General features: G+C 48.8%; 1 protein-coding gene across 1 annotated transcript; it reads right to left on the bottom strand.

Moving 5' to 3' along the window:
- Positions 1-4,672: 4,672 nt before the first annotated feature.
- Positions 4,673-16,027, bottom strand: gk5 (glycerol kinase 5). The gene is made up of 17 exons (XM_064341574.1): positions 15,048-16,027; positions 14,739-14,832; positions 13,878-13,953; positions 12,943-13,036; positions 12,347-12,478; positions 11,935-12,010; positions 11,210-11,271; positions 10,648-10,721; positions 10,073-10,133; positions 9,396-9,522; positions 8,518-8,622; positions 7,968-8,062; positions 7,412-7,515; positions 7,131-7,190; positions 6,628-6,761; positions 5,123-5,972; positions 4,673-4,895 (listed from the first exon to the last, which is right to left on the bottom strand). The coding sequence occupies exons 1-16, from the start codon at positions 15,171-15,173 to the stop codon at positions 5,824-5,826; spliced, it is 1,569 nt and encodes a 522-aa protein (XP_064197644.1). The 5' UTR covers positions 15,174-16,027; the 3' UTR covers positions 4,673-4,895; positions 5,123-5,823.
- Positions 16,028-16,222: the final 195 nt, after the last annotated feature.

The following is a 16,222-nucleotide window of genomic DNA, read 5'->3' as shown; positions in this document are numbered from 1 at the left end:
CTCCCTCCATCCCCCCTCTCACACAGTAACACGTCCAGTGCTAATTCAACTCTATCGGCGCTTACAGGAGTCCAGTTGGGGCCACCAGCACACAGTAAGAGTTAATTCGACATTTCGTGCGTTTTACTGTGCGCTCTCTCTATCTCTCTCTTCTTGCTCTCTCGTCCCCACTGTCGCTCGCCCCTGCAGGTTTGGGCCGGTGGAGGCCAATGACATACGTAACGCTGTGAGCGAGAGAGCTCCAGGACCAGGTGGAGAGAGAGAGAGAGAAGAGAGAAGAAGAGAGAAGAGAGAGAGAGAAGGGGGAGAGAGGGAGGAATACAGAGTGGGATGACAGAGAGAAGAGGGCTAAGCACAGGAGCTTTAATGACACTGAAAAACAGAGATGAGAGTTGATGAGGGAGTCTATCCGTGTGTGTGTGTGCGCGAGTATGTGTGTGTGCGTGTTTGTGAGTGTATGAGTGTGTGTGTAGATGTGTATGAGAGTGTGTGAGTGTGTGTGTGTGTATGTGTGGTGGTGTGTGAGTGCGTGTGTGCGAGAGAAAGAGTGTGCGTGTGAGAGTATGTGTGTGTGTGCACGTTGTAGGTGTGTGTGTGTGTGTGTGTAGGTGTGGTGGTGTGTGAATGCGTGTGTGCGAGAGAGAGTGTGCGTGTGAGACTATGTGTGTGTGTGTGTGTGTGTGTGTGTAGGTGTGCGTAGGTGCGGCTGGGCAGTGGTGAAATCACCACAGCGCTTAGCCTGTGGAGGCGAAAGCAGGACTCGCTCCATGCTCCTCTGCCGCTGCACGTGTGGGCGAGCGAGCGTCCCTGCGTTAGCCTGTGCGTCTCCCAGCACGTTTGCCCCCCCCCACCCCCCCCCCGTGTTGCCCCCCCCCCCCCGTTGCCCCCCCCCCCCCGTGTTCGCCAGCACGTTTGCCCCCCCCCCCCCGTGTTCGCCAACACGTTTGCCCCCCCCCCTCGCATTGTTCGCCACACGTTTGCCCCCCCCCCCGTGTTCGCCAGCACGTTTGCCCATCCGTGCAGGTCGCACAGACAATCCCCACCATTGTGTTCTGCATGAATGAGAGACCGTGCGTAAATGTGGGACCAATTAGAGCCTCTGCCTCTCTCTCTCTCTCCTCCTCACTGTGCCACTCAGCGAGGGTAAGTTGGGCTTGTTCCGCCGCCCGCACGTCACCATGGCGATAGAAGCCCGAGGTCACTGCGTTCTACAGCCTGAGCCCACAGCCATCTCTCACACACGCACTAATGCTGCCCTCATTGCACGGTTAAACCTCAGGGGGAGGGGGGAAACAATAAACCTTATGAGGGAACTGGCCTAAAAAAAAAACTACAATTCCCATGAGTCCCGTTCTTCAGCCAAGCCCCAGCGGCAACACTGCTGCTCTTCACGCCAAACCCGCAGCCTAACATGAGGGATAGGGGATTGTGTACAGGGGAGGGTGCGGTTGGGTTTAATTGGTTCTAAATTGCTGTGGTACCAGGATTGAAGCTGAGGAGGAACCTCGTAAACACAGAGACCTCCTCAAAAACAGCCCCCTCCCTCCCTCTGCCTATATTCCACCCCTCGGTCTTTTGGTACAGAGAACACCCCCCCGCCCCTAAGCCCCCCCCGGGACAGGTTCTACCAAATTTAGCAGGGACTGGGCCATTACGCATTCGTCCAAAACAAGGGGACGTCCCAGAAGCAGCTCAGAGTAAATGCACAAGGAAGGAAGGAAGGAAGGAGGGGCACTGAAAGGTGGGAATGAAGGTGGGGTTAGGGAGGGGGGGGAGGTGGTACATAGGTGGGGACAGGCCTCCATTTGGGGGGAAAAGGGGGCAGGGGCTGTTTGGGATTAGACCTGTTAACTAGCTGTGACGGCGAGAAGGTGAAGAATGCTCAGTGGGGACAAAAATCTGTATCCCAGCACAAGTCTGAGAGCAAGCAGCCTTGCAATGACGTGAGCAGGGCGTGAGTGAGTGAGTTTGTGCAAGTATGAGTGTAAATAAACAAAGAACAGTGGATGATGTGTGTGTGTGTGCATGCGTGCTTGTGCGTGTGTGTGTGTGTGTGTTTGTTAGGGGTGTACTGAAACATAGATCACTGCATCACAGGGCAAATGTCTTGATACAGCTGCATCGTTGTGACATGTATGAATTGATTCGTATCGCGACGAATCATTAATTTACGACAAACTTTTATTTTGGCAGACCAAGGCACTGAAGTAAATGAACACATTTATTAACTTTGAAAGTTTGTATGGTTTGTTATTTCAGTGATCTCTTGAGTGTTGCTGGGGTAGGGCGGGGTGGGGAAATCTGTCAAATCTAATGGTCACATTCACATTGCAGCTAATCAATCATTTTGTGATTAATTTTCAATAATTGTATAATATCGTTATAAATGTAGAAATCCTGTTGTTGTTCAGAGTATGGCTGGTGTCGTATTGTAATCAAGTTGTTTTATTACACCCCTAGTTTGTGCGTGTGCGGGTAAGGAAGGGAAAGTGAGCATATGTCGGGATTTGTGTATTTAGTGTCAGTTACAGGTATGTACGTCTGCTGCCACCTGCAGGCCACTGCCGCAAACTACAACTGGCCCACAAACCCCGCACAAAAACTGCCTGGACCAATCAAAAACAGACTAAAACTGGAATATCGAAAACCAAAGAAAACTAACCATCCCTGGGTCGAGATCTCTAGTCATAACTCATTTTTTAATCTTTAGTTGTCTCATTTTGAGCCATTATTTTTAAAGCATTTCTAACAGAAAACTCATCCCTCATTATGAACTCTGTACGTTCTCTGTCAAATATTTAGTTTGGAAAATTTTCCCTCCGTAACACACAGCGAAGATGAGTAAGGAGCCTTGCAGATACGCCTCTTTGAGATGAGACAGGGAGTGTGTGTTGGTATTTTGGCATCACATGGGGACGTTTTGAGACGGTTCCCAGGAGACCCTCTGCAGCTTCCCTGGGGGAGTAGGTTGACCCCTCAGCATCGCTCACACGTAGGTCAGTCGGGAGGACAAGGTCATCCAAGGTCCCCAGGGATCCAGTGAATCCACTGCTGCACAAGCATTAAGACCACCTAAAGCAGGGCTGCCCAGGCCTGTTCCTGGAGATCTACCATCCTGTAGGATTTGACCCCAACCCTAACAAAGCACACCTCATTCAACAGCTAGAGCAGGGCTGTCCAACCTTGTTCCTGGAGATCTACCGTCCTGTAGGACTTCACCCCTACACTAACAAAGCACACCTCATTCAACACAGAGATCTCATTGAGCTGCTAATTAGAAGAATCAGGTGTACTAATGTAGAGTTGAAATGAAAACCTACAGGACAGTAAATCTTCAGGAACAGGGTTAGGCAACCCAGGGCAACAGGATTCCAGTCAGGGGGGTAGATCCGGTTTTTGGCTGCCAGATTTCGCCATTTGTTTCAACATCAAGCAGCAGACTGACTGTGAACACAGAAATACCAGCCCGTCTAATTCCCCTTTTCTCTGCTCCCACACTCCATTGCAAATGGGCTTGTTGAACTAAAGACAGGAGACAACAGACTACATTTTCATGCTTTAATTATCAAATTAAAACATCTTAAATCACAACATGGCTACGATCTTCCTGAAAATGAAAGGCGTTGGGGGGGGGGAGGGGGCGGGAGAAGAGAACAACCCAGATGTTCCAGCGACATTTCACTTTGAGTAAAAGAGAAGTAAAACACGATATACGTAATATCCTACGTCACCGGAACGCGAGATTACTAAACACCGATCCCAACACAGCTTCTCTGGTTTAAATTCGGCTGAGAGCGGACCGCCCTCCAGCCCGATTGGATCCAGGCGCCCCGGACGACACCTCTCGAGGACGAGGAAGGCCACCCAGTCCTCCCAAATACAGGAAGTGCTGAATGCAGGACTAGAGTCAGCATATTGTAAACAACGAATGTATGGCATTGTTCAACAGGACAGAAGTGTCCACTTCACCAACAAAGGAGGATGTTGGAGAACTTAAAAAAAAAATACAAAAAGCACATTCGTTGACCCCCTAACTGCAAAGGGATGGGAACACCGGAAAGGTCTGGGCAAGAGATCTTTTGGTAATACCGCGACAAACACTATGTATTCCGTAGTTATCAATGCGGAAGACTTGGCTAAATTCATTGCACTTTGATTGAAACACATTGTTTAGTTACATTACATTACAGGCATTTGGCAGACGCTCTTATCCAGAGCGACGTACAACAAAGTGTATAACCATAACCAGGAGCAAGTGTGTCGAAAAACCCTAGAGAGAAGTACCCGTCCAAGTGCAGGGAACAACCGCATAGTTCAGCTTGGACCCTGAAGGTTAAACTGATTAACACTAACACAAACGAGAACAGCAACAACATAGTCCATGCAAAAATACAAGCAGTAGTTAAGACAGGTGCATTAACTAAGTCACCTGCGAAACAGCTACCTAGTTACAACCCTAAACTTACAGTCATTTAAGAGATTACAGGGAGGTAGGGAGGGATGGGGAGTGGTGCAGCCTGAAGAGGTGAGTCTTCAGTCGTCAGCACATATAATACGTCAGTAGTGCAGGATACTGAGTTAGAGGCGAAAGGGTATATCGTAACCTTCTGTGGAAACTCTCGATCTGGCCTCACAATGAATGATACATTTACCCACATTAATGGAGACCATGGACCATGAAAACTGTTTTAATAATTTTTTTTCTCCATAAATAATAAAGGTGGTCACTGATAATGCAAGGAATTCATGACTGCACAGCACTCTGAAGTGCAAACAGATTTTAAGAATCAAATGACAGAGGCCAACGTTCACAAGAGGTTTCAGAGCAGAGAGCGTTGATCCAGCATCAGGGTTCCTCTGTGCATGTTCTAACCTCAGGCACCATAGCTAAAAGGCTAAAGTGATTAGCACTGTGACTCGGATATTTTGTGAGTACGGGCCCAAAGGTGGGGCCAGAGTGTGTGCGCGCGAGAGAGACAGAGAGAGAGAGAGAGACAGAGACAGAGACAGAGACAGAGACAGAGACAGAGACAGAGACAGAGACAGAGACAGAGACAGAGACAGAGACAGAGACAGAGACAGAGACAGAGACAGAGACAGAGACAGAGACAGAGACAGAGACAGAGAGAGAACTGTTCCCATTTTCCTCAGAACACCTGTGAGAGTTTCGCCAAAACTGAAGACACAACTCACAAGCATCCCATCATCAGAAACAGGCAGAAAAATGACACAAAAGAAAGTACAAATTAGGGTGATATCACTTCCTAGTGTTGCAATAAGATTTCAGATTTCATTCGGATTTCCTATGCCGCACGCACGCACACAAACCACAGAAACATCCAGAATGATCCATTTATCTTGTTCCAGTAATGTCAGTAGGCCCCGCTCCCTGCCCACAGTTTTTCCACAGATATCACCGATTCATTCACTCACATTTATCGCTCATACCGTAGCTTCCGTGCACAGACAATTCATTCATTAATCACTGTAAACATTACACTGACACGTTCATTACGGTGGAGAAACGCGACCTTAAAATTCCGCAGACGAAATCCAGACAAACGGTCCGTAGCTAACGGCTGTTACGTTTCCAGCATTTCAAATACCGTCCAGTAATTTTAAAGAAATTTTTTTTTTTTTTTCGAAAACATTTTGCCAGTTGGCACTGCAGGGGTGTAACAGGAGATGGGTGGGGGTGTTCACGGAGGGGGCACCTCGCCCAATCGAGGGCAGATTCCCCAAGCAGGGGCCAGCTCCGCCCTCAAGATGCTCAGGATGGGAATGACGGCGTGTGCGTTTTTGACGCTCCCTGCTGGGCGCTGGTCAGGTCTTGCCGTACCACTGCAGGGAGCGCTGCAGGGCCCTCTCCCAGCTCTGCAGGACGGGCCTGTACTTCCCCTGCAGGTCCGCCGGCAGGAACTCCCTGTCAGAGCCGCGAAGCCTCTTCAACTCCTCCCGACTCTTCCAGAAACCTGCAGGGACGGACCAGCAGGGGGCACAAGTGAGCAAACTGGCCAGCTTTGCCTTTTCCCTCCCGGGCATCTTTATTCTGAGGGACCCGGAGAAATGTGTGGACAGAGAGAGACTTACTGACTGCGTCTCGTGCACTGTGTACTAGCATACTGTGTATTGCTTACCGTTTAGTAAGCAACATGCAGTACGCATGGAAAAAAAATATCCGTACTATTTTCCAAACATACTAGTGGAAGTGTCGTATGACATCACACCTCGTAGTTGGCATTTAAATCTTGCATGGGAATGCTCAAATGTCGTTGCTGAAGGATAACATCAGCGACACTGTGCTGCGTATTTAAAGAAAAGCTGCGCGTCACATTTATGGGACCAAAATGTCTGTTTACTTTCTGAAAAGTATGCTCCCGAATACACAAACCCCTGGAAATAAAAAGTACATTATCTGGTACACTACATTTAGAGAAAAGTTTGCCTACTTAATAACTTTCTCATTTTCAAAAAATGTATTTAGCCTTCATTTACCCGGGGTAGGTTCGCTGAGCACGGATGCTCTTTTGCAGCAACGCCCTGCTTCACCAGTCGAGTATGCACAACAGCTACGGGAGTGTGGTGGGGGCTCTGATGGAGGCCAGTGGGGGGGACAGGGACACCTACCCACTTGCAAGCCGGCCACGAACGCCGCCCCGAGACTGGACATGTCGAAGTGGCTGGGCCGGTCGATCTTCCTCCCCAGCAGGTCTGCCGTCAGCTGCAGGATGAAGTCATTGGTGCACACACCCCCGTCCGCCCTGAGGACAGACACACACACACACACACACACGCACGCACGCACACACCACACACGCGCAAACACACATGCACACACACACGCCACACACACACATACACATACACAAACACACACACAAACACACACACACACACACTCTTTACTCTCAGAACGGCAGTAATGCAAAAGCTGACAGGAGGGTGCTGGGCGGTTCATCAAGTTAAGGCGTTAGTTCTAGAACATGGATGGGTCCCACTGGTCGGTGCCAGTGCTGACGGGGGCTGGTAGTCCTGGCAGGGTGATGCGTAGTTGCCGATAACACAGAGGTGCTGGGGAGGGTTCAGGAATTTTAAAAAAAGACAAGAGCAGGCAACCGGACTGGAAGTACCTGATTCTGGTGATGGGAATGCGCGTTTCCCGTAGCATGATGTCAAAGAGCTGCTTGTTCCTGCAAACGCAGCACAGCAGAGCACAGCACGCATTACAGACTGAAAACCCACCAACGTATCAAAGCAAAGAGGGAGAGAGGAAAGGGGGGAGGAGAGGGAGGAGGAGCAGAAGGAGGACAGGGGGGAGGAGAGGGAGGAGGAGCAGAAGGAGGACAGGGGGGAGGAGAGGGAGGAGGAGCAGAAGGAGGACAGGGGGAGCAGGGGGCAGGCGGCACCTCACCGGAAGGCCAGGGACTCCAGGATGGCACGGACCAGGTGGCATTTCGTTGTTGAGGGTTTCAGGCCCATGAAAGATGCACATGCTCTGGGGTCATTGAGTGGAGCCTGGGACACACACACACACACGCACACACACACACACACACACACACACACACACACACACACACACACACACACAACACACACACACACACACACACACACACACACACACACACACACACACACACACACACACACACACACACACACACACACACACACACACACACACACACACACACACACACACACACACACACACACACACAAAAACATGAGAGGATGACCTGAATGTGTGACATCACACAGAATTACATATTACAAATAAATAGAATATAGATGGAAAAAGCACCACTTACTAAACACCAGGGACAGACCCGCAGCAAAGACGAAAACAAAAAAGGAAATGTCTTACAGAACAGTCTCTGAACGTGTTCACAAGCACAAACCGACTCATACCTGCTCCACACACACACACACACACACACGCACGCGTGCGCACACACACACACCTGCAGGCCACTGAAGGAGGGGACGAAGCACACCCCGTTCGAATCGTCCACGCTGGTGGCCAACGCCGCGGTCTCCCGTACGTCTGAAATCAGGTCTGCCAAACAACACGCCGCGTTACCTTTCAGCACGGTCACCAAGGAGACCGCGCTTCTCCAGAGCAACACTCGACACAGACAAAAGTTTAGTCTCTCACAGCCCCCAGGGAAAAAAACAGCAGCATGTCACGGGAGTGCACCGGGCAGGATGCCAAACAATTCAAAGACCGACATTTACATGAGGCGTAATTTGACTACAGTAATTATCTCAGCAAAACAGGCCGAACTTGCCTGAAAGCAAAAAAAAAAAAAAAGTTAGTTTTTTTTTTGTTTGACAGAAGTTGACGCCACGGAAATTTTCCCCTGGGAAAAATGAAATGACTCGATTCTGTGCACCACAGGTGCACTCAAAACGTACTTCCTCATCACCGTCGCCATCATCATCATCATCATCATTTTCACCAACGCTCTGCGTTACATGTCTCCGTGGAGACTGGCCCCGCCCCTCTCTCACCCAGCTCGCACGCCCACTTTATGGCGGTGCCCGTGTCCGCGGCGTTCCCCTCCGCCAGGAACACCACCTCCGGCCCAATCTTCCACCCCACGAGGGGGTAGAGTCCTGAACAGAGAGAGAGAGAGAGAGGGAGAGAGGGAGAGAGACAGACAGGCAGGCAGGGAGAGACAGAGAGAGGGAGACAGACAGACAGACAGAGAGGGAGAGAGAGACAGGGAGAGAGAGAGACGGACAGACAGACAGAGAGGGAGAGACAGACAGACAGGGAGAGAGACGGACAGACAGACATAGACAGACAAACAGACAGAGAGAGAGGGGGAGAGAAGGAGAGAGAGAGACAGAGAGAGAGCACATAAACAACCACATAACTGCATTAACAACACAAATCACCTGTGTCATATTTGAATTTAAAAGAGGAGGGAGACACAGGTGTCAGGGATGAGTTCATTTTAGGTTTGGCTCAAGAGTTTTAAATTTTCCACACCCCCTGGAGAACAAAGACAGCTAAAAAAATGTATGGTATGGACTGATTTATAAGGCTTTACAAGCGCTTTACAATTGAGCCCCTCACCTGAGCAGAGGTAGGTGCTCAGACTGACATGCAGGGGTTGACGAAACCCTTGACTGACAATGTTACCTGAGCTATTGCGAGAAATAATGTTTTGTAACAAGCATGTGCCACCTGCACACATCTGGCGAGAAGATAAAATATCAAACTTTATTTATAATAAAGTGAATTCAAAATGTATAATCAATGCTCAACGTTTTGCAAGAATCGCGTATGAGAAGCAGGCAAACACTTGGTGTAAGGAGACATATTAATTATTATCAGCTGGATGCCAGTGCTCTGCGGTATTGTGGGAAGTGTAGTTGTCTACCTGACCAAGAAGCATGTGGCTTGTTCCCGGTGTTGATATCCATAAAGGTTCCTGTTCCCATGGTGATCTTTACATCACCGGTGTCGAAGCAGCACTCCCCGAACATGGCGGCCTGCTGGTCTGCCATCTACGGGACACAGATGGTACTGATACTGACCTTTCCATTAATCTTTTCCCTCCTCTACCTCCTTCCCTTCTTCCTCCTCCACCTGACAGAATCTCTTCTACACAGATAAATTATGTACCAAGAGCAACCAGAGGAAGCATCTGCCTCAGACAGGTAGGTGAAAACTCACCTGTCCATGGTCACCTGTGTTTTTTGCCCCCCCCCCCCTCGCCCCCCAGAATTATTTTCCATTTACGTTAAGCCTTAAAAACAGCAGCTACCCCCCCCCCCCCGATGTAATACGCCCTACAGCTCTTCCCTGCAGAACCTGCCACAGGCAGAGGGGGAAAACCCCAGGCCCAGAAAGTAAAACTCTTTTGTTCCAATCACCTTGTGCTAATTAGCACAATTCCTCAGCCAGAGGGTAGGAGCTAATTAGTGAAATCAGCTGGCTGAGTTCATGGGGGGGGGGGGGGGATGGGGAGGAAGGAACACAAGACCATTTTACTTCCCGACCCCGAGACCTTCCGCCTCCGGTGGCGGGCCTCCGCAGTCGCGCTGGCCGACTCACCACAGACATGATGGGGATCGGCACGCCGAAGACGCCGGGATCAGACGAGCCGTAGTTCTGACTGAAAGGAGAGAAAAGAGGAGCTGACCCGAGTCGTCCCCCCCTGCCTGGGAAGGCTTGTGCCCCCTTTTACAGCATTAATCCTCTCTAATTTCCCCGGGAACTGTCCAGCGCGTTACTTCAACCCGAGAACCGCGCCTGAACCGTTTGGTTCCGTTTCTTCCAACCATTTAAAGGTGTAAAGGTCACAAACAATATGTTCTTAACTGGCGTGTGACAAATCACTGCTGGTCACTGAAAGCAGCGGAGTTCTAGAACGCTGACTGATTTAGAATTCTGAGACAACATTCCAAAAAGCCTGCTTCCAAAAATGGTTAATTAACTGGTGAATGTAAATGCCCAGAATGTTAAACGCTCACAATAAAGAACATTAGCGTTCATGCCCAGGACACAAGCCTCGTTTGAGCAACGGCAATAAAAAAAAAAAACTTTTTTTTTTTTTTTTTTAAACACGACTTGCTTCCTGTTTAAACCAGAGAGACACTGAAGAGCTACAGAAGTCATGTGATACTCACCCTGTGTCCACCACTGTGGGGAAGATGGACAGTGGCAAAGAGATCAGAGAGCACAGGAAGCCGCTCCAGCACATCTGAGTCACAGACACAGGCACAGACACAGACAGAGTCACAGACTCTCAGTAACATATACAGACTCATAGACCCACAGGCACATACACAGTCACAGACACACACGCACATACACAGTCACAGACACAAAGTCACAGACACAGACACACACGCACATACACAGTCACAGACACAAAGTCACAGTCACAGACACAGACACTAAGTCACAGACGGCGAACCACAGAGAGAGTGACAGAAACAGGGTCAGAGAGACAGTCAGACCGGGCCAGAGTCACAGACAGAGTCAGAGGCACAAATACAGAGTCTGACACAATATCATAGTCACTGACACAGAGTCTGTCACAGACGCAGAATCACAGACACACAGAGAGTCACCAGCACAGCCCGTGGTTGTTATCGCACTGTTTAAAGGCCAGGCAGGTGGAGGAGAGATAAGACCAGAGCCTCAGGTAAGGCTGAACTCTGCGAGGCTCGTGCAGAACAGGCTCACCTGGTATGAGTCATAGAGGCCCGTAGTGCTGGCGTTGGAATAGTCTGTGACATGGAGCGATCCTGCGACAGAGCAGAAACAACATTAAACACACAACGCACGCGCGCACACACACACACGCATACACACACACACACACACACACACATACACACACGCACACATAAACACACACACACACACATACCACACACACACACACACATACACACACACACACACACACACACACATGTACACACACTCACACACACACATGTACACACACACACACACACATACACACACTCACACACACATGTACACACTCACACACACACACGTACACACACACACACATGTACACACACTCACACACATGTACACACACTCACACACACACACACGTACACACACTCACAAACACTCACACACACATACACACACGTACACACATGTACACACACACACACACACATGTACACACACACACACATTGCACCAACGCACACTCACGCGCACAACACACGTATGCACACGCCACACACACCACAAACACTCACACACACTCACACACATATGCACGCGCGCACACGCATGCACACACACATACATGCCCACACACACATACGCACACATACACACACACACACACACACACACACACACACACGACCAATGGGTGAATCGCACAGACTTGGGAACTGGTCAGGTGACCGGCCGTGAGCCCGCCTCCTCTCGCTCACCTTTTGAAAGCTTGTACAGCAGCCAGGTATCGATGGTCCCGAAGCAGCAGTTCCCCTCGGCCACCGCCCGCCTCACCTGGGGAACAGCAGCTCATCAGGCACAGAGGGGCCACGCCCACGGCCACACACCACACACCACACACCACACACCACACACCACACACCACACACACACACCACACACACACACACACACACTCACCACACACACACACACACACCACACACACACACACCGAGGGCTTTTATTGGACAAGTAACAAGACGCACGCAATCGCGGACCCACACACACACACACATACTCACACACACACACACCTAGTGCTTATATAGGACAGATAACAAGACACACTCAAATGCACACACGCAGACACACGCCGACATGTGCACACACACACACACACACACGCACCTGTGCGCAGTGTTGCAGGACCCAGGCCAGGCGCAAGGTAACGTGCTGGGTGGAGAACACCACCAGGCTCGCTGCGTGGAAGCGCTTCTGTCTGGTGAGGACGTGCAGCACCTTCGCCACCCCATGAACTGCCTGCAGCCAGAAACACAACCCCAGAGTTACACACACACACTAACACAACCGCAGAGTTCCACACACACTAACACAACCCCAGAGTTACACACACACACTAACACAACCGCAGAGTTCCACACACACTAACACAACCCCAGAGTTACACACACACACTAACACAACCCCAGAGTTACACACACACACACACACACACACACACACACACACACACACACACTAACACAACCCCAGAGTTACACATACACACACACATACTAACCCCAGAGTTACACACACACTAAAACAACCCGAGTTACACACACACACACTAACACAACCCCAGAGTTACACAAACACACACTAACACAACCTCAAAGTTACACACACACACACACACACACTAACACAACCCCAGAGTTACACACACACACATACACACACACGAACACAACCTCAACGTTACACACACACACACCCTTCACCTTCATGGTGCAGGACCTGTTCCAGGTCCCCACGAGCTCGGAGGCCCGGAGGTCCTGCCAGCTGATGAAGTTGTGAAATGGCCTGCCGGTCTTCCTGCAGGGGGGAATCCAAAGAATGTATCATTACGGGCTAGCAGACACACACGCCCACAAAAAAAAAAATCACACCTGTCCACAGATAGACATCTGCACACACACCTGTGCACACACAGGCACACACACACGCAAACAGGTGCGCAGCTGTCCACAGTAGGGGTGTGTTTAATCGCCCAATCGTTAACAAAAATGCTCAACGTTTGGGAAGATTCGGCACAATTTTTGAGCGGCGACATTATTCAAATAATCTCTAACCAGCCTTTTACAGTTTCCTACTCTCACTGTGATCGCTGTAGACTTGCATTTAAAGGTACTTGAGCTGATCCGGTGCCAGTTTTGACAACCGAGTGAGGTTGTGTGTTATCGACACGAGATAATCGGTTCTAGAGAGATAACGCAGGAATCCCTGGTGCGCTTGGCGAAAACATAATCAAAATCCCTCGAAATGCTTTGCAGGGAAACGAAAGAGGGAAAGTTCCATTTGGCCTCACTTTGAGCAGACCTCGGAAAATAAAGCCAAACGTAAACTAGACTTTATTTAAAGTAGACTTTTATTTTTAATGCAACGCAGAGCTAACATACTCCAAGAGCACGAGAAAAAAATGCAAAATCATGCAAAGCAAACACTGGACAGTGTCTGAGTGACAAGCTATCTAGCAGCCCCGCTACTTACTCAAACACCACCACCAGGGATCTTGGGCCCCATGAAAAGATCTCACCCCAGAAAATCCTACGATCTAATTTTTTTTTTCAGTCAGGGCCCATGGAATCCCCCTATCCCCAGTCCACATACAAACACACAGTCAAGCGTTTTTGCATGTACACCTGTTCATGCTCACCTGTCCCAGGTGGTGAAAGTTGACCTCTGTGTTGAGATCCCCAGGGCTTCCATCTGTCCCATCTGCAAACCCGAATCTAACCGTCGAGGGGGAAGAGAAACTCTCGTCAGCCTTTAGGGGACAGGAACCATCCATTACACGCAAAATGAGACCTTGTTTTGTCACCTCCACTCCAGAATTCTTGTCCAAACCCATAGCGCATCTAACCACGGTCCAAACATACACGTTAAAATGAGGTTAAAGTAACAAAACATGGACACAAAAAATCCTTGACTTAACAGGTGTTTTAGTCCTGTGATGAGACTTTAAATCTTTTTTTTTCTCTCGAGTACAAAATACTAGCTAGTTTTAAGTTACTTTTTGCCCGACAAGTGAAATTGCCTTAGCCCATTGGCAAATCTTGAAATGAGTAAAACTGTCTCACCCGATTGCGAACATATTTCTTTTCTTATTTAGCAAAAAAAACTAAAATACTTAATATTGACTTTCGTGGTTTTTGCACTGTACAAAAAAAACCACGACACCCATCTACTTTATTCTTTCATATCAACTGTAAAGACTGCAGTAACCTATACTCTAGTCAACATTACTATCATTCTCGCGCTGGAACACTGACTGGGGAAATACGGGAAGCCGTGTGACTGTGTGTAGTGTGACTCGTCGTTACCCTGTACAAATGGTAAGGTTTCTGATGCAAGTACAAAAACACGTGCCTCGAAATGAATGGACTAGTAAGGTGCAAATCTTTGATCTCAAAAAGGCTTAATTCAACTCGTAAGACAAATAGCCAACTAGCGGGACACCGCAAATCGGATATTGAGGCTAGTAAATCCGCATTGGTCTTGCACAGGAAATGCAGACCTTTCACGGCGCCCTTGATGACGGCAACGAAGTTCTGCCACAAATCTTCGGGGTCCATCTCGACCCAGCCCGGCTCAGGGTACATTAGGGTCACCTACAAAAACAAAAACGCACGCAGTCGTTTAGCCTCGTTCACTAGGGAATACAGGGTCAAAAATCATTGCACACGGCGTACAAGACAAAGATCACATTGATAGCATGACCAAGACTAACCCCACAACACACTATGTTGTTGTATGACTCCACATTAAATTCAGCATAGATTTTTTTTTTTTTTTTTTAATTACCCACAGTTAACTTAGACTTTACCTTTTTGGAGCACGATCCTTTTATTACAGCATTCTTGTCATATATGTGACATCGTATAGATGTTGTACCAACATCAACTGAAAGAATGTAACTTTCTCTTTTGAAGCCGTTTCTCTGAGCTCCCATTTTAGGTAGGTTATTAAACGTAGGCTCGAAGCCGTTGAAGAAAGGAGACCACCTCCTATAGTACAGATCCGGCGTTACGTCCACCCAGGCTCATTGAGACTAAATTCATCAGCAGTGTTAGCAGGTGAGTTGATGCTGGCTGGCTGGCGCTTCGACTTTGGCCCCAGACCTTTGAATCGAGACTTCGGAGAAACCTGGTGTTTGACGAATTCGCATCAGCAGATCTTTTCCATAATAACGGATAACTTGGGACTCCCCCAAAAGGGAGTCATTCGATTCCCGATCGCTTGCAAACGATGTTTTTAGTTTTCTGCGTAATTAGCACGCCCAATACTTAGTCGCAAATACTTCAGGAATTGGTGCAGTATGGACTTAGTTGCGGCAGTTCCAAACTTCACAACGGAGTCAGTCATCCACAGCAATCCCCGTCCGTTTCTTTAAATTCGAGAGCGGATGTAAATTAACGTTATTGCAGGCCAACCAGTGGGAGGTTCGGGGTTTCCAATCGTATATGTTGCAAACCCTGGAAGTTTCAAATTTACCAACCACTGCCGCACATCTCCCCACAATGGTATAGGCTGCGTTTCTTCTCCGGATTAACACACCAGCGCGAAAGGCTACGTCACGAATCAGTCGATTAGTGGGAGTGGATGTTTCCTTAAAGAGATAGCGAAGGAAATAGCAAAACCGGCGTACAATCATTCATCCTTATCCAACTATTTACGGTAAAGCAAACTAATCCTTCTTCACAGAAGTTGATACAGTGTCTGTTCGAGACTAGGGGGGAAACTAGGACTCTGCGAGTCACCACTTGCCGTGAGAACACAAACCGTAGCTAATACTAAAAAGGGTCAAGGCCATATTCACCCTTTAATCACGCCAACTTGAGGGCAGTCGGAGACCTTACGACCACAGGACACTTCAAATATTCAGCGTAGCTAAATATTACCTAATTATCTGGTTACTGGATCATCGCTCCTGTCATAAAGCAGGCCATTTCGTGCAAATTGCAAACGGGACTTAAGACATACCTTTCATAATTACAAAAC

Source organism: Anguilla rostrata, chromosome 6 (genome assembly GCF_018555375.3).
Source record: "Anguilla rostrata isolate EN2019 chromosome 6, ASM1855537v3, whole genome shotgun sequence".
NCBI classification, from domain to species: domain Eukaryota; kingdom Metazoa; phylum Chordata; class Actinopteri; order Anguilliformes; family Anguillidae; genus Anguilla; species Anguilla rostrata.
The sequence above is the reverse complement of the archived record's forward strand: the minus strand, read 5'-3'. Positions and strand labels throughout refer to the sequence as shown.